Below are 24,333 nucleotides of genomic sequence, written 5' to 3' on the forward strand. Positions count from 1 at the left end.
TGTAACTGCTAGTTGACATGGGGCTTCCACTGTGCACCTCTTCTGTGACCTGAGGTCCTCAGTCATTTCCCAAGAGATGTTTCAACCTCTTTGCTTCATAATCTGCTATCTCCTCAAGTGACAGAGACAACCACCCCAGCTCTTACTGACCCAGCACGTCACTAAAATGGCATGTTCGTCTCTGGTCAAGAGAAGAAAACGAAAAGGTCGTGGGACTTGGAGACAGATGACCAAGCTCATGTCGCAGTGACAGCATTAGTGAATGGGTACCTGGTGGTGTCCCTCCTCTGGGCCAGTTCTGTGCCCTCCCCTTGCTTCCACACCCTCACTCTGAGTCCCCACCAGATCCCACCTGTTCCTTTATTCCTAGCAGGGTTTACAGAGCCCTGCCCTGTCCTCCATGTCCTCCTGGGTTAAATGTTTAGACCTGGTTGGCGGCGGCAGGGGAGGGGGGCACTCATAGCTCAAGGCACCCAGTCGTTAATGAGGAAACCAGTTGAAGCCCCTACAGGTCAAGAGAGCACCTAGCCCTCACCACTACACCCCCACTTTCATCTAACCTCCCATCCTATCTCAGCTCATCACACCCCTCTACCCTTGGTCCTGAAATCGCTGCTGGTTGTGGATCTTCCAAACACTAGTAACCCTTTCTCCTGAGATGGTGGTGGCCCACAGTCCTAATGATGCCCCCTGACTCAGTGAGTATCTCCCCCTCAAGCCCCTCGCCAGTCCAGCTCTGGCTTCCCATCCTTTCTGCCTGCATGTTGCATCCAAACACCGACGTCTCCTCATTCCCAGCCCGCTGGTCTTTTTCCTTCCTCTCCCCAGAGGACCTCACGCACTTTTGCTGTTTCTGCTCCTTCTTTGGTCCGAGGACTCCCAGTGAAAACCCATGATCCCTTACTGCACCCCTGAAGCATATCCAGAAGATACTTTTATGCGTTAATACACGGTCACCTGCTGCCGCTTTCTAGCTGAAGAAATGAGTTCAGAGGGGAGTCACTCAAGGACATGTGCTGGATAGATCCTGAAGCCATGTCCGAACCCAAACCTGACGCTCATAGGCCCGGTCCCTTCTTCCATGCAGCCAGGGCCTGAGTCAAGGCCTGACAGACTGCTTATACGCACCCCTTGGGCTGGGCTTCAACCTCCGGCTCCTCCCTTTGGATCGCCATTTCCAGGGATCACCTGGGGGAGGTTGGGCTCCACTGAGCCACACCTCTGGCGACCTTGCCTGCCCTTGGCTTGGGGGCTGACCTTCCGAGTTCACACCTTGTCCTAGCCAGCATCTCCCTACTCCAGGGCCCACCCTCCTTGGCCCGTTCCTGATAAACAAAGGCGAATTTATGGTTTTCCACCTGTGGGCAGCCTGGGAAAAGCATTGAATATTTTTGTCAATCCCAGCAACTGGTGTTGCGGCATGCAGGGGCCAGCAGGCTAAACGCCCGGCAGCTCTGGGCCAGTCTCTTACCAGGATGAGTGGTCCCACCCCAGATGCCACGGGTATTACGACTGCTGCACTTTACGGCCGGCAAGGCTGAAGTTCGGTACAGTGGATTCCCCAGAGCACAGGGCCAGGGCACACACAAGCATTTCTCTCCTGAGTCCTGACTCTCCCATCATATCCGAGAAGGAATGAGATGGCTCCCAGCCCTCCCGGCTGAGTTGGGAGCACCTGCCTCAAGGCGAAGGGATGAACTGGGTGACTTCTCAAAGCTTCATCATCATAGCAGTTCTGGGAAAAGACAATCCTAGGGTCAGATGCCCTCTGGTGCAATGAATGGAAGGTGGGAAGGATGAAATTTGGAAGTGACTCATTTTCTTGGAAAAGGCTGAATTCCACATCCCATTTTGTTCTGCCCTAGCTTGGCAAGCTCTTCCTTGCCCTGGAAAGACAGGCCCCAACAGGACAGACGGCTCCAGAAAATGTTGGGGACCCGGGGATAAATGGAATGCTTTGCAGATCCTCTGTTCCACCGTCAAGGAGCCATGGTCTCTCTTCCCTTATTTGGTCTCAGCCTTCTAAGCCCACCTGACCATCTCAAATGCCTATCAGAATCAAACCCACAAAAGTTCTGAATTTAAGGGGTGAGGGTGAGGAGAAAAAACATCTACAGAGTAAACTATTCCCTTTTGTGTCTGGAGCTCTTCCCCCCTTCTACAAAGCTGTTCTTACAGACAGAGATTATGACTTGTGTTATGGATTCATTGCAGTCACATGTCCCAAGAGCAGAAGCTCCTTGAGATAGGGTTTCCCCATGTTACCCAGGCCTGCGTTTCAGGGCACACTACATACCAGGACCATTGGCATTTGTTAGTTCTTCTATCCAGCCTATGATGAGCAGCTCTGCTGGGCCAGGCCACGTGGCAGCTGCTGAGGACGCAGAGATCAAAGACGGCCCCTGTGAGCCCCACTCCTTGGACCTACTGTGGCCCCTCCCTGGAGCTCAGCAGTCAGTGGGGCTGCCCTCCTGATGGACAAGTGAAAACAGAGCTGTATTCCTGTTCCATGTGCTCAGGGGTGGCAGTGACAGCCAAAACCCAGACAGTGGCTAAGGAAACTGGGAGATGCATGGAAGTGGATCCGGTATCAACCATAGCAGCAGAAAGACCGGTTTGCCTGAGTTGTTTTGACTAGGGACAGTGGTGGTCTGGGTGTTCTCCAGGAAGAAAGGACAGGAGCCAGGATGAGGTACATTCATCATGAGCTGAGACTGGGGGTCAGGGGCTGTAGAGTAGGGGTAACAGCAATTAGGAGAAGCCTTCAGGAGTCATGTGGTGTGTTGGGGGTGTCTTTGGGCAGGAGGGAAGTAGAGAGTCAGAGAAATGCTGCCTGGTTGAGAAGGAGGCTCTGTTGACCCCCAGGCCAATGACCCGAGAGACACCTGTTCTGGAAGGAGGAAGAGTTTTATTAGAATGGAGGTGGGTGGGAGTGAAAATCTTAGGACCTCCCCAGGAACTTCCAATTAAATAGGCTGGAGCTTTGGCCAGTACAAGGGCAAGGCATCCTCCCTGCCCCGTCTGCTCAAGCAGGACCAGAGCTCCGGTTGGCCCGGCTCAAAGCTGCACTCAGCCAGTAGGGCCCCAAAGCACAGGAAGGGACGACAGAGGATCTAAGAGAGGTGAGGGCTGCTGTCAGACTGGGGAGTCGCTGAATGGGACTGGATGAGAGAAGCGGGAACCAGCAGGACCTTGAGGTTGCATGGGGGAGGGGTCCCAGAGAGGCGTGGTCTTCTCTAGTCCAGTGTTTCTGCCTGGAGACAGTCCGGGTGGCCTTCCTGGCTGCACTTGGTTTCTAGGCCTTGGTTTCTGGCTCTGTCCCTAACTTCTAGTCCAGTGCTCCAACCTGGGGCATTGGAGGGTCATTCTTGGAGGTCTTTGGAGGGTCCAGACTCCCCTCCCAGTGGATCCACAGCAGACAGGCCAGAGGAGAAAGGCTGACTTCCCACCTTACCCAGAGATGCTTGGTTTCTGGGGCGGATGATGGTGAACTGTCGGAAGAACACTGCTGGTCTCCATCTCTCTGTGTCCCAGGAGCCAGAGGCTTTCGGACCAGGAAGACCGTATACCCAGCTCCATCTTCATTCTGCCATTTTTATCTCTGTGTTGTTCAAGAGATACAAGCGCAGAGGTTCAGAGGTGCCCACGCTGGCCCAAGGTCACACAGTGGGTCAGTACAGAGTCAGCCCAGGAAGCTGAGTTCCCTGGATTCTTAGGCATGAGTTGATTCTACAAAAGAGCCTCAGAGCCCAGGCGGCGCTGCCTCCTCTGCCTGGGTGGGTGGAGAGCAGGCAGGTAGAGCAGCATCGCAGCCTAATTAGAAACTGTAGAGGTGCGGGGACACGGGGGGCCCTGCTCGCACATTAGTGCCCCCTCCATAGATCATAGGCATGCCAAGGACATAATAAATAATCTGCCCAAAGGTTTTAAAGGTAAAAATCAGCAAACCATTAATAATGTCCCCGCCACCATATATCACGCTGAAATCTTCCCATTATGCTGCTCCCTGAGCCAATTCGCATTTTCTGGGCTGTTGTATTTTTTTTTTCCACCCCTTCCCTTTCCCGTGTGTTCTGAAGCCCCTTCCCCACAACCTGTGGCCCAGAGGGAGGGGGGTGTGGAACCTTCTCAGATTTAACATCTGGGATCTATTCAGGTGTGCGGCATAGAACCCATGTCTCTGCCTACATTTGTTCTTTTAACAGATGAGGTGGAGCTTGCCTACCTCCCTGTGCCCTCAGCCCAGCTTTAAGTAGGAATAACTCTCTGCCCTCTTCTCTGAAAGGCCAAGGAGGCTTAATTATTGGGTTGGCCCAAAAGTTCGCACGGGTTTTTCTGTATCATCTTACTGAAGAACGTGAGTGAGCTTTTGGGCCAACCCAATAATTACTATAACAGAGTTACTTTGTTTCATTTTATTTTTTCCTGTGTCTGTTCCCTAAGCATTTACTTTCTTTCCTTTTTTGATTGGGGTATAGTTGCTTTACAATGTTGTGTTAGTTTCTGTTGTACAGCAAAGTGAATCAGCCATGTGTATACATGCGTGCGTGCTAAGTCACTCCAGTCACGTTTGGCTCTTTGCGACCCCATGGACTGTACGCCAGGCTCCTCTGTCCATGGGATTCTCCAGGCAAGAACACTGGAGTGTGTTGTCATGTTCTGCTCCGAAACATATACATATATCGCCTCGTTTTTGGATTTCCTTCCCATTTAGGTCACCACGGAGCACTGAGTAGAGTTGCCTGTGCTACCCAGTAGGTTCCCTATTTTATACATAGCCGTGTATCCATGTCACCCCAGAGTCACTTTGAATAAGAAAAGGGCTGATGGGTGCACGTTCCAGCCCTTGGTGTTCTCTGCAGAGAACTCGGGTCCAGCTTGAATATTTGGGTGAGTTGGATGTGTTTTTTACTTTGGAGGTAACCTGTGTTGTCAGGAGCTGGAATGAGGAAAATTAGGAGGAGAAAACCTAGGCCAGAGGCCTGCCAGGCTATGGTGTGGGGTGGTATGGAGCTGTGTGACCACATGGTGAAGGATCCAGGAACGCGTCCAGCATTGGAGTGTCACCCCCATTTGGTTTCAACTTCCTCAACTGAGTTAGAAAAGACAGCCCTTTGCTGGGGCAGAGGGCCACCCTGCACGAGTCCTCTGAAGGGCGAGTGGGTTGAGTGACTCCCCAGCTGCCTCAGAGAACCGGTTTCTTAGACGCGGACACCGAAAGCAGAGGAGAAGCTCTGTGCCGACTGCTAGCTGTCTCCTGGGAAGATCCCCCTGTGGGACCACCTTGGGGGGAGGGGCCTCCCATCCCGGCTCTCTGGCGGTGAGCTGAGTGGGGTGGCTTAGACCAGCCCCTCCCCTCCTCCAGGCCCATGTCCTCATCTGCAACACCCCTAGAGTCCCTTCCAGCTCTGAGGCTGGGCTGAGCGCCCTCCTTGAACTTCCCATCGGAGAGCCAGGGCCGCGTACTTAAGAGTCATTCTGCAAAACGTCTTGAGTGGTCCTGGGTCCTGAGTCCTGGGTCCATTCTGTGAGCTGCCAGCCTCGGCCATTTTTGACTTTGATCGAGACATACACCTCTCAGGCTTGGGGGTTCTGTTCCCATCCCCCTCAGTCCCACAAAATAGACTGTGGGGCTCCACCACGCTGCCCTTCACACACAAGGGGCCCATTTTACGAAGCACAGCCTGGTTTCCTTAGGCCTTCAGAATGACCCAGTGAAGAAACAATATAAGGTCTGCTGTACCCATTTGATGGATGGAAAAACTGATACAGACAGATGGATGAACAGGGTTGAGAAATCCTCCAGTAAAAGGCCTCTGATGGAGAGATGCTCAGAAAGTAATGGACAGGAGCCAGGTTCTGAGAGCCGAGGGGACAGATGGCTGTAAGGTGAAGCTGGCCCCTCCCCATGGATGAAGTGTCCTTCCCTGGAATGTCTTGGGGTTTGGTGTAAGCCATGCACACTGTGTGTGACTGTAAGTGGGCATCACATTTTACAGGAAAGACTCAAATTCCCTAGGCCTGGAGTGACATTCCAAGTTGACTCTACAAGGGGGACTCAAAATCAGGCCCCCAAAGCCTAAAAGGAGCTGGGGACCCCTGACCAGTAGACCTGTGCTGGCCTCCTCAGGCCCTGGCAGGTCCTCCTGCAAGACCAGCATCCTCCTGTGACTGGTGGGACTTCCAGGACGGACCTCATCTTCCTCGTGTCCCAAGTGAGCGCTCCATCTAGTGCAGAGTTCCCAGGAGCAATCAGTAGATCCTGAAGAGTCCACTGGTAGATCCCTATGTCATGCCTTCCTTTATACCCACAGTTTGCCCATCTGCCACCCCCTACTCACCAATCATGTGTTCTGGCCAAATTACCAATGTCTCTGAGCCTCAGTTTACCCATCTATCAAAATGGGTCCGATGCCCACATATTTAAGTGGCTATGAGAATTAATCGGTATGATAACGGTGTATGTGCCATACTGAGTATTTAATACATCAGTTATTCTTGGGACAGGTTGGAAATGAGTTGTCTGGGGGTGGGGGTGGTGCAGAGGTTCCTGGAAGCCATGGGAGAGAAAGCATATTCCCACTGGAAGGGAGTAAACTAGGGAGGGTTTTACAAAAGAGAGTGCATTTCCTTATTTTATGTCCCTGGATACATTCCAGTGTCTCCTAGTTTATAGTCTATGGGAACTTGAATAGGATTTGTACCCTACTGTTGTGTGAAAATTTTATAAATCTCAGTATGACTTGGTTCATGGTGCTTTTCAGGTTTACCATATCCTTTTACTTTTCTGTATAGTCATTCCATTGATTTTTTAATATTGAAATTCCAACAAAAATCTTAATTTATCTACCTTAAAAAATAATTGTAATTTATAGTGGAACTATACACAACTTCGTTTCTGTATTTTCCAAGTCTCCTATACATATCTTATCATACTTTTATAATTTAAAAAATAAAAAAAGAAGGAGGAAAAGAAAGAAAGGAATTTTAGGGCTTTATTCCACTAATAAGTATGAATTATTTTTAGATCTGTATAACAAGTTCGTGGAAGTCACACTTACCCTAGAACTTCTATTGTCTACACTTTTAAATGCATGAAAGTTATTACATAAATTATCTATTATTGTAACTGAATAAAACACAAATGGAGTTACTGATTAAAAAAAAAGAGAGAAAGTGCATTTGATCAGCACTTTGATGAAAGAGAAGGGCTTTTGATGGAGGCAGTGGGAGCTGGGCTGGGGCGATTCCAGGGGGAGGAAACAGAATGGTCTAAAACCCAGAGGTGTAGGAGGCAGGCAAGATCCAGCATGGCCAGAGCCGGCCCGTGGGGGAGGGAGGGCTTTTGGTTTGGATGCCCGGCTCCAAAAGTCCTGGTCGTCGCCTTGGCTCAGCGCCGCTGCCGAGGTGGCAGCTCTGCTGATGGAATGCACTTTCCCAAGCAGCTGTCCTGAGAGACCCTGCCCCCTACCCCGATCCCTGTCACCGTGACAGACCCCCAGCCCACTCTTCTCAGACCTTGATGGATGGTCCCCATGCTGGATTTCATACATCTCCGTCTTCTCTAGAAGCTGTGACACGAGTAATTGGTGTCACCTCTGTGGATTGCGTGCCAAGTGCTGACAAAACAGTCCCTAACAGGGAGCTCCGGGGCGCTGGGCTTGATTGTGTGGACGAGGAAACCACAGGGGACTGAGCCAATTGACCCAGGGAGAGGCAGTCGGCCCTGCCAGACCTGTGGGGGTCAGTGCCAAGGTATCCTGTCCCCTGACCTGGAGGATGTGCCGGAATCCTGCTAAACTGGGGCAGGACAGTGTTCGAGAGCCGCTGGTTCACCCCCAAGGCTGCTCTGGGGGCTGGACACACACCTCTCTGATCATTGCAGTCCACGCTGCTCCGGGCCAGGGCAGCGGGTGCAGGGGCTCTCCAGGAGCGGTCCTGCCTCCTGCCGCAAAGGTGCTGTGTTCCCCAGTGCACGCGACGTGTCTAAGGTTAGATGAGTTTTATCAAGAATACAGGTGTTGGCAGGGGAGGTTTTGAGGAGGGTGCGCTCAGGAGGATAAAGGTCAGGTCATCTGCTCGTGACCCAGCAGACCTTACGTCAGGCCAGGCCCAATTGGACCGAGCTGGGGCCTTTCTAGCCTCCCGGGCAGAGAGCAGGGAGGGGAGGGGCCTCCCAAATGTCTCATCTTTCACAAGAGGATGGAGGCCCCACCCGGGCACACAGCTTAGCCTTAGCAGAGAGGTGGCAGGCCGTGAACCAGGAACTCACAGAGAGGCCCTGGGGGTGTGGCCTGGGAGGAACACCTACACCCGCTACCCGGTCCCTGGCCAGACAGACAGATAAACCGGCTGATGGAGGGCTGCCTGGGGGCGGGGCAAACGTCCACCTCTCTCCTTCCTTAGGCACCTGTGCTTTAGAATTCTTCCTTAAAATTCAGCTGACTTGCATTTCTTTAATAATTAACGAGGGCTTCCCAAGTGGCGCTAGTGGTAAAGAACCCGCCTGCCAGTGCAGGAGACATGGGTTCTCTCCCTGGGTTGGGAACATCTCCTGGAGGAGGAGGGCATGGCAACCCACTCCAGTAGTCTTGCCTGGAAAATCCCATGGACAGAGGAGCCTGGCGGGCTACAGTCCAAAGGGCTGCAAAGAGTTGGACACAACTGAAGCAGTTCAGCATGCACGCACTCAATATTTAGTGATGTTGAGCATCTTTTAATGTTTGTTGGCCATCTGTATTTCTTCTTTGGAGAAATGTCTATTTAGGTCTTCTGTCTATTTTTTGATTGGGCTGTTTATTTTTTTGATATTGAGCTGCAGGGGTTGTTTGTATATTTTGGAGATTAATCCCTTGTCAGTTTCATTTGCAAATATTTTCTCCCGTTCTAAGGGTTGTCTTTTAGTCTTGTTTATGGTTTCCATAACTGTGCGAAAGCTTTTAAGTTTAATTAGGTCCAATTTGTTTATTTTTGTTTTTATTTTCATTACTCTAGGAGGTGGGTCAAAGAAGATCTTGCTATGATTCATGTCAAAGAGTGTTCTGCCTATGTTTTCCTCTAAGAGTTTTATAGTGTCTGGCCTTACATTTAGGCCTTTAATCCATTTTGAGTTTATTTTTGTGTGTCGTGTTAGGGAGTGTTCTAATTTCATTCTTTTACATGTAGCTGTCCAGTTTCCCAGTATCACTTATTGAGGAGCTTGTTTTCTCCATTGTGTATTCTTGCCTTTTTGATCATAGGTGTATGGGTTTATCTTTTGGCTTTCTATCCTGTTCTGCTGCTGCTGCTGCTGCTGCTAAGTCGCTTCAGTCGTGTCCAACTCTGTTCGACCCCATGGACTGCAGCCTACCAGGATCCCCCGTCCCTGGGATTCTCCAGGCAAGAACACTGGAGTGGGTTGCCATTATCCTGTTCTATTGGCTTATATTTCTATTTTTGTGCCAGTCGATACTGTCTTGACTACTGTAGTTTTGTAGGATAACCTGAAATTAGGGAGCCTGATTCCTCCAGTTTTTCTTTTTCAAGATTGCTTTGGTTATTGGGGGTCTTTTGTGTTTCCATACAAATCGTAAAAAATTGTGTTCTAGTTCTGTGAAAAATGTCATTGGTAATTTGATTGGGATTGCATTGACAAGTAGCTTGTTTTGAGTAGATAAGGTATCACTTCCCACCCCGTCAGAATAGCCATTATCAAAAAAATCTACAAACAGTAAATGCTGGAGAGGCTGTGAGAAAAGAGAATTCTCCTGCACTGTTGGTGGGAATGTAAATTGACACAGCCACTATTGAGAATAGTATAGTGGTTCCTTAAGAATTTAAAAATAGAACTACCATATGCCTCAGCAATCCCACTCCTGGGGATATACCCTGAGAAAAGCATAATTCAAAAAGATACATGCAGCCTAATGCTCATTGTAGCACTGTTTACAATAGCCAGGACGTGGAAGTAACCTAAATGTCCTTCAGCGGAGAAATGGATAAAGAAGATGTGGTACGTACATACAATGGAATATACTCAGCCATAAAAAGGAAAAAAACTTGCTGTTTTCAAAGCTATGGATAGACCTAGAGACTGTCATAGAGAGTAAAGTAAGCCAGAAAGAGAAAAACGCATATTGTATAATATCGCTTATAAGTGAAATCTAGAAAAATGATACAGATGAACTTATTTGCAAAGCAGAAATAAAGACCCAGCCATAGAGAACAAACATATGGATACTAAGGCAAGAACTGAGGGTGGAATGAGTTGGGAATTTGGGGTTGACTAATATACACGACTGAGACTATGTGTAAGATAGATAGCTACCGAGAACCTGCTGTATAGCATAGGGAACTCCACTCAGTGCTCCGTGGTGACCTGAATGGAAAGGAAATCCAAAAAAGAGGGGGTATATGTATACGTATAGCTGATTTGCTTTGTGGTACAGCTGAAACTAACACAACATCGTAAAGCAACTACATAAACTTCAATAAAAATGAATTTTAAAATATTCAGCTTAAGCCACCCACAGTAGGGGGCTTGGGCCTATCTCAGAGCCCTCCTCACAGAGCCTTTCATGAGCGGCCCCTGCCCGACCCTCGACATGCTCTGAGATGCAGGATCCCGGAGCCTGGACGTTTCCAGCACCTTGCTCTGCGTTCTCTCCCTGAGGACTTTGGATGAGGCTTGGTCTCTGGTGTTAGTATCAGGAATAACATGTTGACATTTTTGTTTGTTGTTATTTTGGCTCCTCCCAAACAGCCTGTGACGGGGATGCTTCTCCTTCCTGGCGACTGCGCCACTCGCCCGCAGGGGCCTCATGGCAGGCTCCGTTGCATCCTCATCCTTTCTCCTGGCTCCGCGGAACCTCTCTTCCTTTGTTTCCCTCCACTTCGTTCTTTACTTTGATTTAGCCTCTTCTTTTGTCTGCATCTTACTGGTTGCTGTACATCTTTTTCATACTAGGCTGAACTAAGCAACGAATAAATAGACACAGACTCAGTAGCCACGGTCTGGATTTAGAAAAGAGATAAATACCCTCAAGGCACCTCATTTAGCCCCTGGACCACCTTTGTACCATCTCCAGTTCTGGCCCGGGGAGATTTGATCACACAGTCTATACACTTTGCTCCACATAAATGAAGTGACAGTGACACCTGGGATGTCCCAGCGGCCACTCCTGGCCCAGAGGCAGCTCCTCTCAGGATGACTTGGTCAGCAGCTGCAGGCACTCAGCCCCCAACAAGACAACTCGGCCTCATTCTGGACAAACCCCAAGGTCTTCATCTGCTGCCCCGCTGGCTGGTTTCCCTGCACAACTGGAGTCCTGCATGTGCACCCTTCACTCTGCACAGGTAGGGTTGTTGAAGAGCCCTCCTGCGGGGCCTGGGACAGGCTGGAGAGTAGACGAGGGACTTAGAGGTCGTGGGCCTCCGGGTGGCAGAGCTGAGATCATCCCAGGAGCCACTCTGTCCTCACTCCAGCTGTGAGATGCTTACTCTTCTGCCCCAGGGGAGACTAGAAGGTCCCTTCTTGGGGTAATGGGCTTGGAGTAATTCCCTGTCTTCCCTGGCCCCAACCACAGAGAAAGGGGTTCTCTCAGGGGTGGGAGCAAGGCTGAGGCTGCCCCCCAGCTCCTTCCCGGGGCCCTGGGTTACCCCGCTCTCCATCCCACCACACAGTAGTCCCCAGGCTGGCCCTTGGGACCTGCAGCTCCTTCCTCCATCCCTCTTGGCCTGGGAGAGTCCCTGAGGCCCACTCATTGTCCTGCTCCTGCCACTTTTCCTCTGCCTCATTGTTCCTGTTATCAGCATCCTACACGCCGCAGCGGCTGCACAGGAAGGCATGGCTGCTGCTGAGGCCGTGGCTGAAGCCCATGGACAGGACCCAGGTGTCCCGGTGGCAGGTCTGCCTGCCCAGTTGGGTCCCCCAGGCTTGCCCCAGAGCCTGCAATGGGGGTACATTGCAGACGACTGGGCTCCTTGGGGGAGATCTTGGTTCTCGGTGCTTAGGGGGAAGGACAGGAGACTCTGAGCCTGCCCCACCCCCCACTTCCAGCTGTCATGTCTGGAGTCTCAGGCAGCCTCGCCAAGTCACTGCATCAAGGCCGATGCCCTGCACAGTCAGAATCCCGCGTCTGTTTCCTTCTGTTTAGGTGCAGGCCTGCCTGGTTTATTGACAGGACCAAATAAGGCTGAGGAAATGAAAGTGTGTGAAGTGAGCGGTTCAGATTAGAGCAGGCCTAATAAGGCAGATCCCAGCCAGAGTGTTTTGGGGGAAGAAGGGGTTAGAGGGAGGGAGTAGGAATCTTGCTTTTGGTCTGCACTGTGTTAGAGTATTTTAGGCTTCTCAGGAGAGCTGGGGTGGTATGCACGTGTGCTAAGTCTCACCTCAGTCGTATCTGGCTCTTGGTGACCTCATGGACTGTAGTCCGCCAGGCTCCTCTGCCCATGGAATTCTCCAGGCAAGAATATTGGAGTGGGTTGCCATTCATTTCTCCACTGTATCTTCCCAACCCAAGTCTCCTGCATTGCGGGCAGATTCTTTACTGTCTGAGCCACCTGGGAAGCCCCAGATGGTATAGATTTAGCAAATAAAGAGAAAAGACACCCAATTCAACTTGAATTTTAGATCAAGAAGGATTTGTAACATGTAAGTATGTCCCCTGCAATATTTGGGATAGATTATTAATAATAGATTACTCTTTGTTTATTTGAAATTCAAATTGAATTGAGCATCCTGGATTGTATCAGGCACCCCTACAGAAGACCTTTTGTGGGGTTCAGAATGCTGCAGGGAGGTCGTTGGGATGTTCAGACAGGACTGGGAATGGGATAGTGGGAGGGGACAGGGGAGGGCAGAGGGACCTTCAGATCTTTCTCATCCCAGAATCCTCTGGGAGAACCGCAGCCTGGAGGTGGCTCTCCAGGGCACAGGGAGGCCCCAAGTCTGAGGCCCCCAGAGCAGCCCAGGCGGGATATTTAGACCCTGGGCTCTTTGCAGCCTCCTCTGGTGGATCCACCTCCTCAAAGAGAGTGGGTACAAATAGAGAATTCTGCAGATTCGTCCAGATAATCCAGGTGGACCAAAGAAAAGAACCCAGACAGGTAGCTCAGCCAACTTCAGTCCCACCAGCGGGGACATCTTGCCCTCTGCTGGCAAGTGCTGGTATGACTGGTGTCTCTTTCAGGGGCAGTCCCTGACAGAATTACCAGACATATTCAGTTTATTTTCCACTCTTCTTCACCTGCTCTGGGACAGTTGGAATTGTGGCTTTTCTGTGAAGAAAGATTCACCGTCGTGAATCTTGGTTGTTGAAAAAACTCCATTTTTTAACGCTAGCCAAGCAGGATCTTGGAGAAAAGGAGACAAAACATTCACTAATTTTGCCCTCTGGAAGGAGTGGACTCCAGAATTTCAAGAAACGGAAAGCGGTGACTGTTTCTCAGTCTGTGAGATACTGTGCCTCAGAGTCACTAATAGTGGTGGGAGCAACAGGAAGGATTGACCATCATCTTGTTCTCTGTACCAGGAACGCAATTCTCTGGGTGGTTCACTCTCTGCTGTCCCCTTCTATTGACATGGGTAATTATATGCTTCCCTGGAGCCCCTGTTTCAGCTCAAGACACCTTCAAGTAACTAAAGATCTCAGGACACAACTCTCTACACTCTGTTCCACAAACCAGTAACACAGCTCCTGCAGGTAACAGCCAAAGAGGATCGGGAGAGGCATCTATCAACTCCAGCCAATGAAAAGTTTTACTTAATGCACTGAGCACAGGAAACAAAAGGTACTTTTTCATCTTTAAGATATTTATAATCCAAATGGAAAAGTGATATAGTTGTAAGTATGAGCTAATAACAGTGGCAAGGACTTATGACTTATGAGCAGAGCAGACCCAGGTTTTGTGGGCATCTCAACAAACCAGGGGCTTCTTAAAAATAGCCTGCATGATTGCAAATGCATAACAAGTTTCATAAGTGAATATTTATTTGGAATGAGTAAATGAATGGTAACTATTTGCATACTTTGTAAGACTATGTTTCAGAGCCATTCTAGATTCACAGCAAAATAGAGAAGAAGGTAGAGAGATTTCCCATGTACCCTTGCCACTCTGCATATGCATAGCCTCCCCCACCATCAACATCCCTCACCACAGCGGAGCCTTTGTTACAGCTGATGACCCTGATTTAACACCTCATCATCACCATGGTTTACATTAGGGTCAGGCTTAGCGTGGGGCTTCCCGGTGGCTCAGTTATAAAGAATCTGCCTGCAATGCAGGAGACACAGGAAATGCAGTTTCAGTCCCTGGGTTGGGAAGTTCCCCTGGAGGAGGAAATGGCAACTCACTCCAGTGTTCTTGACAGAAAATCCCGTGGACAGTGGAGCCTGACAGGCTGCAGTCCACGGGGTCGCAAAGATTCGGACACGACTGAGCATTGCTCACCATGCAGGCACAGTCAGTGTGGCAAGTCCTGTGGGTTTGGACAAATGTCCAGTGACTTGTCTCCACCATGAGAAGACCATAAAGTGATTTCCTTGCCCTAAATGTCCTTGGCTTCCCCTGCCCAACCCTCCCTCCCCCAACTTCTGGTGACCACTGATCTTTTTATTTTCTCCATAGTTCTGCCCAAATAGCAGATTTTTAAAAGATGGAAAACAGGAATATTAGGAAACCAGAAAAATAATCCAGACAAGCTTCTGGCTCTGTATATGTGTTTATCCTCTGCTTGGGACAGGCTTCTAGTGCTTGGAGCCCTAAGACAGGTCCCCACTGATCACCACGCCTGGTCTTGTGCCTTCATCAATGGCATGGGCTGGCACTGGGGTATGCCTGGAAGCTATTTCTACACCAGAACAGTTGGCCATGTTTAACTACACAGAAGCAACTAAAGTGTGTGTGTGTGTGTTGATAAGTATGATGGACAGAAATCAGAGTAGAAACAAACAGCACTTTTGACCAATTTGGGATTAAAATAGTTTATGCTTGCAAATTTCACAAATAAACATGCTGTTTGAACGAGAGATTGCTAGGCCCTTGGCTAGCCAAGAAGAACCTTGAGTCTTAACCGTTGTTGGCTCCAGGGTAAACCACCCACCATATATAAGTGTCAGTCACTCAGTCGTGTCTGATTCTTTGTGACCTCATGGACTATAGCCCGCCAGGCTCCTCTGTCCATGGAATTCTCCAGGCAAGAATACTGGAGTGGGTAGCCGTTCCCTTCTCCAGGGGATTTTTCCTACCCAGGGATAGAACCCAGATCTCCTGCATTGCAGGCAGATTCTTTACTGTCTGAGCCATCACATGTAGACCAAGGCCAAATCTCAAAACAAAGTCAACATTATCCACAAATGTGGCTAATATTTTGAGAATAACACTAAGGACATCTGGTTATTTCCTGTGTTCAGAGTGTCTTGAAAGTATTTTCTAACAGTGATTCTGATGTCTGCCTGTGTTTTACAGGAAACAGGCTCCTAACCTGTAAGCCCAATTGATAATTAAATGCTCTTTATTTACCATTTATAAGATCTAGCTCTATCCCATATTTTCAGACAATGTTAAATTTGATCTGCAGTGTTCATATTAGGTCCAAATTGTGCTGTCCCAACCCTACCCTGTGCCCCACCCGCGGGAGGTTGCCATGGTAGTGAATGCTGGGCAAACAAGAATAATAGAGGGAAGGCATCTCAGGGAAGCAATTCACTCTGCAGCACCGTGGACACGAGGTTCAAAGTCAGTGACATAGAACAAGAGGAAATGTAACACAATGGGTGCAGGTTGGTTTAAGAGCTTCTTAACAAGGAAGACGGCTATGACAGGACTGAGTTGCCAAGTAGGACAGGGAGCTCTTTGTGAACTTACAACTTTCCCATCCATCAGGCTGGTCGAACATGGTCTGGAGGAGATGGGAGAGGCAGCTAGATGACCACTCTTAAGAGCATCAGAATTCTTTCTCTCATCGCAGGCTCATGCTTGGATATTAGGTAAACAGTGCCCTCTACTGCTAAATGGCTTTCACGACAGCTCACAGGGCAATGGTTCCCTCCCAGGCCGTTTCCAGGGAACCTTCCCTGGGAGTGGGAAAAGGTGACAATGATCATTTGCTCCATAAGACCAGAGTCTTCAACCAAAATGGAAGTTTTGGTCTTAGATTCAGATTCAAGCCTCTGATAGCGTGGACTATGTGGCCCTTAGAAAACTATCAGTATCGAAATAGAAGACTGTTCACATTTGTTCAAGTACACAAACTCAATTTTTTTTACCTCTTTGGATTTGGTGGTTTGGCTGGTGTCTGTAGCTCACCAGATCAGTTCTTTGCAAGCAGAAAGGAAGGCTTTGTCAATTCAGAACTTGTTCTAACAATCAAGCGTTAAGCACTTCTCTTCTCCCAGGACCTCCAATTTTACTTAATTTAAGAGAAGTCCAGACCATTGGCTCATCTCCCCCAGGAAACCTAAACTTTCTTCTGAAGATGTTTGGAGGTGACAAACACGTGTGCGTGGTGATTTGGGATGACCCAGTCATTTGAGATGAAGCCCTTTGTCTACATTTTCTGGTGCCTGGGCTTTCTGGGTGGTGAGGCTGCCACTTCCTTCTCACCGGGGCTTTGAGAGGAATGGTCACTCTTCCCACTGCCCCTCACTGGGAGGCTGGGGGGCTGGGGGAGCAGGCCAGCCTCTCCTGAAGCTCTGCATTTAACCAGCGATCTGAGCCCAGGCTCTTTGCTTGTCTCATCTTCACTCTTCCTCTCCTGTAAAAGGAAGAAATGGATTAACTCAGTGTGGTCTACAGTATCTGCAGCTCCTTCTGGGATCCACCAACCCCACTTCCGTCTCCTTAAACTTCTGCTGAGATCACTTGCTCCTTCAAGCGGAGAAAGGGTCCCAGCCGTGTTGGTCTAAGGGATCTACTGCATGGTCTAAGGGATCTACTAACAATACCCTGATGAATCTACTGACTGGTTTCTCTGCAACCTGTGCTTGACCATCTGAATCTAGGGTCCACCTGCTCCTTCCCAAGATGAGGATGGACAATGTCAAGCAAAGCCCTTATGCTCTGTGGAAGAAGGACCACTGTGCACACGCTCCCTTAACCGCTGGAGATGCCTTGATAAGCCATTTCCCTGGCTTCATTGGTGACATCAGGTATGATGCCTAAACTCATCTGTGTTTATATTTTCAAGGTTTAAAGATAACCAGGAGGCTCTACTGCCAAGGAACCCAGCATTGTTCTCCATTGAGAATTACATCCCAAGGGGCTGCAAGCTCATAGGGTCCTTCCAACTTCAAGGTGGCACCCCCTCCCTCCCCTCCAGGAACTTGGCTGAGGGATCCTGAGCCTTCCAGGAGCTCCCAGCCAAGCTCTAAACAGGTGATTCTCTGATATGCCAGGAGGCAGCTCTCCCTAGAGGTCTCAGACTCCATTTGATTTCTTCTCTAAGCTCCTTGGCTGCTGAGGGTTGGAGAGGAGGCTTGAAAAAAATTGAAGATGAATCCATGATCCTTAACCAGCCTAGAGGGGTTTTTGAAAACTGGGCCTGGGAACCAGCTCAGAAGATAATAAATAATACTGACAGACAGAAACAGGGCCAAGTACTCCCTTTGATCTTCTACTTCCTCCATAGGGGTCTTGGCGCCTGGGTCAATGCTGACTTGAGCATTTGTTCTACTGTTTGTGCCCCAGTATGAAAACACAAACGCCAACTTCCTTCTGAACACAAGGCCCCAGGAGAACGGGAGGAAACTCTCTGGGGATGGGCCCTACTCGTCCCCTCTCCCCCACCTTCAGGAGGTTTACATCTGGGGAATCTGGGCACCCTAATCTATGCTGAGAACTTGGAAAGTGAAAAGCCAGGCTTAATATCCTGTGCCTGCATGCACGCGTGTGCACGCACACACACACACACACACACACACCCCCGTCTGACTGTAAATACAGGATTCAGCCTGCAACAGAAACAATAAGAGCTGGATTCAATGAGGTCCCCCTGGCGCATGCAGTGTTTAGGGTTTTGTTGGGACTCTATTGTGTAGACTGGAGTTTCTTAAACAGTAAGACAGCAAGCAGCTTCCTGTTATGGAAACAGCCCAACCCTGACATTCAGAAAGTCAATCTATACAGCAACTGGATAAACAACCAAGATAAGGATCAGCCATAATGGGCACAATAGCCCAAATGGGATTGCCCGGAGAAAAGAGGCTGGCGCCAACCCAAGCAGCGCCGGTGAATACAAGCCATCTCCCGCTCAACAATCCCCATTCACCGCGCCCCGAGCTTGTGCACGCCGCCCTGTACACGGCGGCCAGGCGTGTGCACACACAAAACCAAGACTATTTATAGCTATTTATAGGAGGCTGTCTGGGAGCTGTGTGTCTGGCTCCCAGGATGACCCCTGATGGCCGGCCTGGGCACTGCGCCAGGACAAGTGTCCCCTGTCTTTGCTGGCATGGAAACCAGTGTCCTCCTCCTGTCCCATCCCTCATTAGAGTGAGCTGGTCCAAGCCGGGGCTGGAATCCGGGTCTCAGCCTGCCCTTCTGGAAGGGGCCACCCTAACCATGTGCTCAGACTGCTCTGCTCTGTTTCATCTGAGAACAGACATTGCCTTAGGATTAAGGAAGATGGGACCGCAAAACTGGCTATTTTATGAAGTATCTGATCACTGGACTCAGCCCCTTGGCAATTGCCCAGCTGGGTGCTGTGACACCCATCCTCTGTCCCTACCCTGCCGAATTGCTCTATCGCCAAGAGGCCCCTTCCCATCAGCCTTTATTCATCAAGGGTCCAGCTAATGAACCTGCCCTGAGCATCATCAAACTAACACAGAGATGACCCACAGAGAATGATCTGAAGGTTGCCCAGCTGTTTGACCTGGGGGGCCCTGGAAGGCCTTACTGACCCCAGATCTTATTTCTTCATGTATTTAAATGGAGAATAGTTGCTTTATAGTGTGTTCGTTTCTGCTGTACAACAGCGTGAATCAGCTAAATATATACATATATCCCCTCCCAGCTGAGCCTCCCTCCCTCCCCCTCATCCCACCCCTCTAGATCATCACAGGGCACTGAGCTGAGCTCCCTCTGCTCTACAGCAGCTTCCCACAAGCTAGCTGTTTTACGCATGGCAGAGTGCTACTCTCTCAATTTGTCCCACACTTCCCTTCCCCGTCACCAAGGCTGCTTGATCCCAGATCTCTCATCAATCTGCTAACCTTTCCAAAATGAAGTGTCTACTGCTTGACTCTTTGTTAAACAAAAAGTTGGGGTGCTTTGTGAGTGGGAGCACTGTATTAGATGAGGCCTTGTTGGTGTGGATATAGCCTGGGAGGGGGATCTGGGATCACCCCAGCACTAAATCTCATTGTTTGGGAGGAGAGAGCCAGTCAGACAGGCCTGGAGGTCAGGGGCAGTGCCAGGGCCCAGGTTCGACATGCCAGTGTCAGGAGGGACAAGCCTGGGGTGACAATGACTCTTGGCATTATCTAGTGGGGCAGAGGAGCAGACCAAAATGAATCAACTGCTTTTCTTGCTGTAGCATTGAATTCTGAGCTCTAAGAGCAAAGGGGTTACATGTGGAGTTTTTGAAGGACAATGATCAGAGCTGGCAAGGATCTTAGAGATCATTCCAGGCCAAAAACAGGCTCAGAGAGAGGGTATGATTTGCCCCAGGCCACAGGACAGGTGAATGGCAGGGCTGGAGGGAGAACCTCGGCTTTGTGAGTGTGTCCTGCTTCCCATAGCATCTCCCCAACTCCCAGAGAGACTGCCTTCTGCCTGCAAGTGGGGAGAGAGGCGGCAGGCTCCCCGGATGCTCCCCCCAGGAACAGGGACAGGAGAAGCCCGTGACCCATTACCGTATTTCACCAGGGGCAGCCCCACCTCCCTACACCCAAGGAGAGCAGAGGGACAACACCCAGGTAGACCGTGATGGCTTTGAGCAAGAGCTTTTTGAAATTTATTTTTATAATTTTATTTATTTACTTGTTTTTGGCTGCCCTGGGTCTTCATTGCTGTGCGGGCTTTCTCCAGTTGCAGGGAGCTGGGGCTTCTCTTGGTTGCGGCGTGTGGGCTTCTCGTTGCAGTGGCTTCTCTTCCTGTGGAGCACGGGCTCACACAGGCTCAGCAGTTAGCTGCCCCAAGGCACGTGGGATCAAACCCACATCTCCTGTGCTGGCAGGCGGATTCTTATCCACTGCCCCACCAGGGAAGTCCCAAGAGAGACTTCAGGCCAAGAAAACCAACCTTAGGGCTCAAAGAACACAACACTCAGCTTTTCTACAGCACGTGGCAGTATTTGAAGCTCCAGATCCCATTCAACTGTAGACAATGTTCCTACACTCATGTCATTCCACTGTCCCATTTTACAGGTGAGAAAAACAAATGCTCTTGGGACTAGGTACCTCACCCAGGACCACAGACCCAGTGAGTCCTGTGGTCAGGGTGCCATCAGATTCTGCGACTCCAAGCCTAGCCTGGCTCCACCAAATCTCACAGTAGCTGAGTCCACAAAGCCTCCCCTTAAACACCTGCATCGTATCCTATGACATCAGGGCTGGGTGTGTGTGGTTTGCCTGTATTCAACACAACCGGTCATTTCGAACTTAGATACCACCATCCAGTCACTGTGGGCTCAGGCTGAAAGCGTGTTCCCATTTATCAGAGTCCTTGGGAGTAAAAGCAAATCTGTGCTGCCTCCAGTCTCAGAGGAGGTGAGTTTGGTCCACACGTTTTCATAGAGGAGGGGTCCGCTACCTTTAATCATATGGAATGATAACGACCTGGCCTGAGCAAGAGGCCCGAGGGAAAGAAAGCTTCTCTGTCCGCCCCCGCCCCTCAAAAGAGGTTATTTTCTGGACCTCAGCTTCTGGCTCCTTGCTGACCACAGCCTGCCCTGTGACATAGAGGTTCTAGCCTAGAACAGAGGGTCACCATCCTAGACTTTCTTTCCTTACAGGGCTCGGAGCTGGGGCAGCGCCTGAACCCCAGGCCTGAGCGGTCCTCCTGACTCTGCTGACCACACACTGTGGATCCCGGTTTTCTGTCTGGCTTGTGTTTGTTTACTTTTGTGGCTCAGTGGTAAAGGATCTGCCTGCAATGCAGGAGACGCAGATTCGATCCCTGGGTCGAATGGAGGAGGGCATGGCAACCCACTCTAGTATTCTTGCCTGAAAAATCCTATGGACAGAGGAGCCTGGTGGGCTACAGTCCATGGGGTCACAGAGTGGGACACGACTGAGCGACTGACTGAGCACTGGGTCTTATTTGTGGCAAGTCGGATCTAGTTCCCTAACCAGCGATGGAACCTGGGCCCCCTGCGTTGGAAGCGTGGGGCCTACACCACTGGACCACCAGGGCACCAGTCAATGCTCACGCCGTGTCATTTTGGCCCCTGATTCCACAGCTAGTCTGTCAAGGAATCGGAAGAGAAGCCAAGCTCTGGATTGCTGGAGCCCAAGCCTCGGGCTCTTTCTAGCACACGACGTAGCTGATCCCACGGTCTTAGGCCCAAACTGGTCTTGACCAAGGATGTCCTCCCAGATAGGCTCAGGTCCTGTGGGCAATTGAGAAGAGGGCAGTATGGCCATCCTCTGAGATCTGCCAGAGGCCCCAGACCCACTCAGCTTCCCAAAGAGTTGGAGGAAGACCAAGAGTCCGACATTTGTTTTAAGAAAATCTAAAGTCATCCAGTCCCGGGGATGTTTCAGAGCCCAGCAGATGTCCCCAGTGTGGACAATATTCAGCCCATTTACCATCTCTGAATGAAGCCATCATGGTGGACAGCACTTGGCAGACCCTCATTCCTTGGGTGGGGAAAGAAAAATCATCTCTGATACTTACTAGTTATGAGAACTTTGATGCAGATATGACCCTTGTGCTTCTCTAAGCCTCAATGCTCTTACCTGCAGAATAAATTCGCCCTTCTGAGAAATATCATATGGCATCCCTTATATGCAGAATCTGAAAAGAAATGGTACAAAAGAACTTATCTACAAAACAGAAAGAGACTCACAGCGTTAGAGAACGAAATTATGGTTGCAGGGAGTGGGGGAAACACAGGGGGAAGGGATAGTTGGGGAGTTTGAGATGGACATGTACATACTGCTGTATTTAAAATGGATAACCAACAAGGACCTGCTGTATAGCACAGGAAACTCTGCTCAATGTCATGTGGCAGCCTGGATGGGAGGGGAGTACAGATGGGAGGGGAGTGTGGCTCAGCAGTTAAGAATCCGCCTGCAATGCAGGAGACACGGGTTCAATCCCTGGGTCAGGAAGAGCTCCTGTAGAAGGGAATGGCAGCCCACTCCAGTATTCCTGCCTGGAGAATCCCATGGACAGAGGAGCCTGGCGGGTTACAGTCCATGGGCTCACGGAGTTGGACATCACTCAGTGACTAAACAACAATGACAACAATATGTATGGTTGAATCATTTTGTTGTCCACCTGAAACCATACACTGTTAACTGGCTATACTCCAGTTTATTTTATACTCCAGTATAAAATAAAAAGTTAAAAAAATGTTTGAAAAATAATATACACCCTTCTTACATCATCATTGAAAGTAAAAGTGTTAGCCGCTTCAGTCGTGTCCAACTCTTTGCGACCCCATGGACCATAGCCAGCCAGGGTCCTCTGTCTCTGGAATCATATTATTGCTAGACTCCGCATAAGGCATATGGTACAAGAAGCCTGTAACTCTGTATTCCCTCTGATGCTGCTTATCCGTGTTATCAACAACATCACCATTGCCGTATCATTGTCGTTTTCATCGTCACCTGGGGGAACTGAAGATGAATCTTATCTTCATTCTGCGATGCATGCATAACCTAAGCACTGATAATAGCAGCCCTTAGGTGACTAATAAAGATATCAGACACCTGGGCTGTCCATAGTCCCAACTTGCTCTCCAAACACTGGCAGCCAGAGGGCTGCTCAGCGCCCAGGCGGTTCCTAGTCCATGTTGACTGCTTGGCTCGCCTCCTGTCTTACAGATGGAACCGGGAGGCTAGACGTGGGAGGACGAAGGGCTTCCAGCTGGAGGGTCCCCTCCCTGCCACAGTGCTGGTGCCAAAGAGGAATGACCCTGTTGCCGGAACTTGGTTCATCGGTGTATAGAAATGGAGAGATGGAGTTCTGGGCAAAGTAGAAAAGAGTGGCTTTTATTGCTTTGCCAGGCAAAGGGGGCCGCAGCGGGCTAATGCCTTCAAGACTGGAAGGGGCCGTGGGGAGTTTTATAGTGTTCAAGGAGTAGGGCGTGATCAGCTCATGGACAATTCTTGGATTGGTTGACATTAAGGTGAAGTTTCAGGCATCATCAACTCTCTGGTTTCAACCAGTCTAAAGTCCATGCTCCTGCGGTCAGCAGTTTTCATCTGAAGGGAGGTCTGCTTCCTGTAAAAACAGCTCAGGAATGTGTATCAGACCTTTATCCATATCTTTCAGGGAACTGAGTTTGGTAATTCTGCTATGTGGCAGATTTATAGTCTAAATTGTTACCAGTTTCTCAGCTCAACAGCTCTGATTTATCTGATTTATCTATATCTTCACATCTCCCCATCATTAACTCTTGAGTCAGCATTTTACTTCAAAAGACAAGGACTCAGGGTCTTTGTCAAACCCAGTTAATATGTTCTAGTGCCCAAGGGGTCAGCTATCCACAGATTCCAGGCAGGATCCCCCAGAGCTGGGCAGGCTTCCAGGAAGAGGTGAGGCTTCTTACTTGTGATGGGGGGGTGGGTGACTGATTCCCTACTCGGGATCAGGGCCGTGGCTGGTCCATGACTTCTTATCCACCTGGATGGTGTGTGTTGCAAACCAGTGGTCCCCAGCCTTTTTGGCACCAGGGATCAGTTTTGTGTTAGACGATCTTTCCATGGACTGGGACATGGGGAGGGGAGGAGGAAATGCTTTTGGGACGATTCAAGCACATTGCATTTCTATTACATCAGTTCCACCTCAGATCATCAGACATTAGATCCCGGAGACTGGGGACCCCTGTTATAAACCATCCACTGTGTTAAGAGCCAAGGCATTTCTGGTGCATTCTCTTTCATACCTCGAGAGTAAATCCACCGCCCCCCTCACCTTACCCCATTTCAGAATGACAAAGCCCCTCCTTGCTTTGTCATAGGGATGTGGCAGCATCTCTCTGAATCCGCTCTATTAAGATGGTTAATAAAGGGCAGGCTTGCCATCTCGGCCAGCTTCCCAGGTGGCGCTAGTGGTAAAGAACCCGCCTGCCGATGCAGGAGACACAAGAGATGCAGGTTCCATCCCTGGGTCAGGAAGATACCTGAAGGACGGCACAGCAACCCACTCCAGTAATCTTGCCTGGGAAATCCCATGGACAGA

General features: G+C 49.8%; 1 protein-coding gene across 1 annotated transcript in view; it reads left to right on the plus strand.

The window, feature by feature from the left end:
- RP1L1 (RP1 like 1) overlaps positions 1-24,333 on the plus strand; it is a 58,256-nt gene that overhangs the window by 11,684 nt on the left and 22,239 nt on the right. The window contains exon 4 of the mRNA XM_070794333.1: positions 11,791-11,885. Within this exon, the coding sequence (XP_070650434.1) occupies positions 11,791-11,885 (95 nt within the window). The remainder of the gene's footprint in view (positions 1-11,790; positions 11,886-24,333) is intronic.

The sequence above is a fragment of the Bos indicus genome, chromosome 8, assembly GCF_029378745.1.
Source record: "Bos indicus isolate NIAB-ARS_2022 breed Sahiwal x Tharparkar chromosome 8, NIAB-ARS_B.indTharparkar_mat_pri_1.0, whole genome shotgun sequence".
NCBI classification, from domain to species: Eukaryota; Metazoa; Chordata; class Mammalia; order Artiodactyla; family Bovidae; genus Bos; species Bos indicus.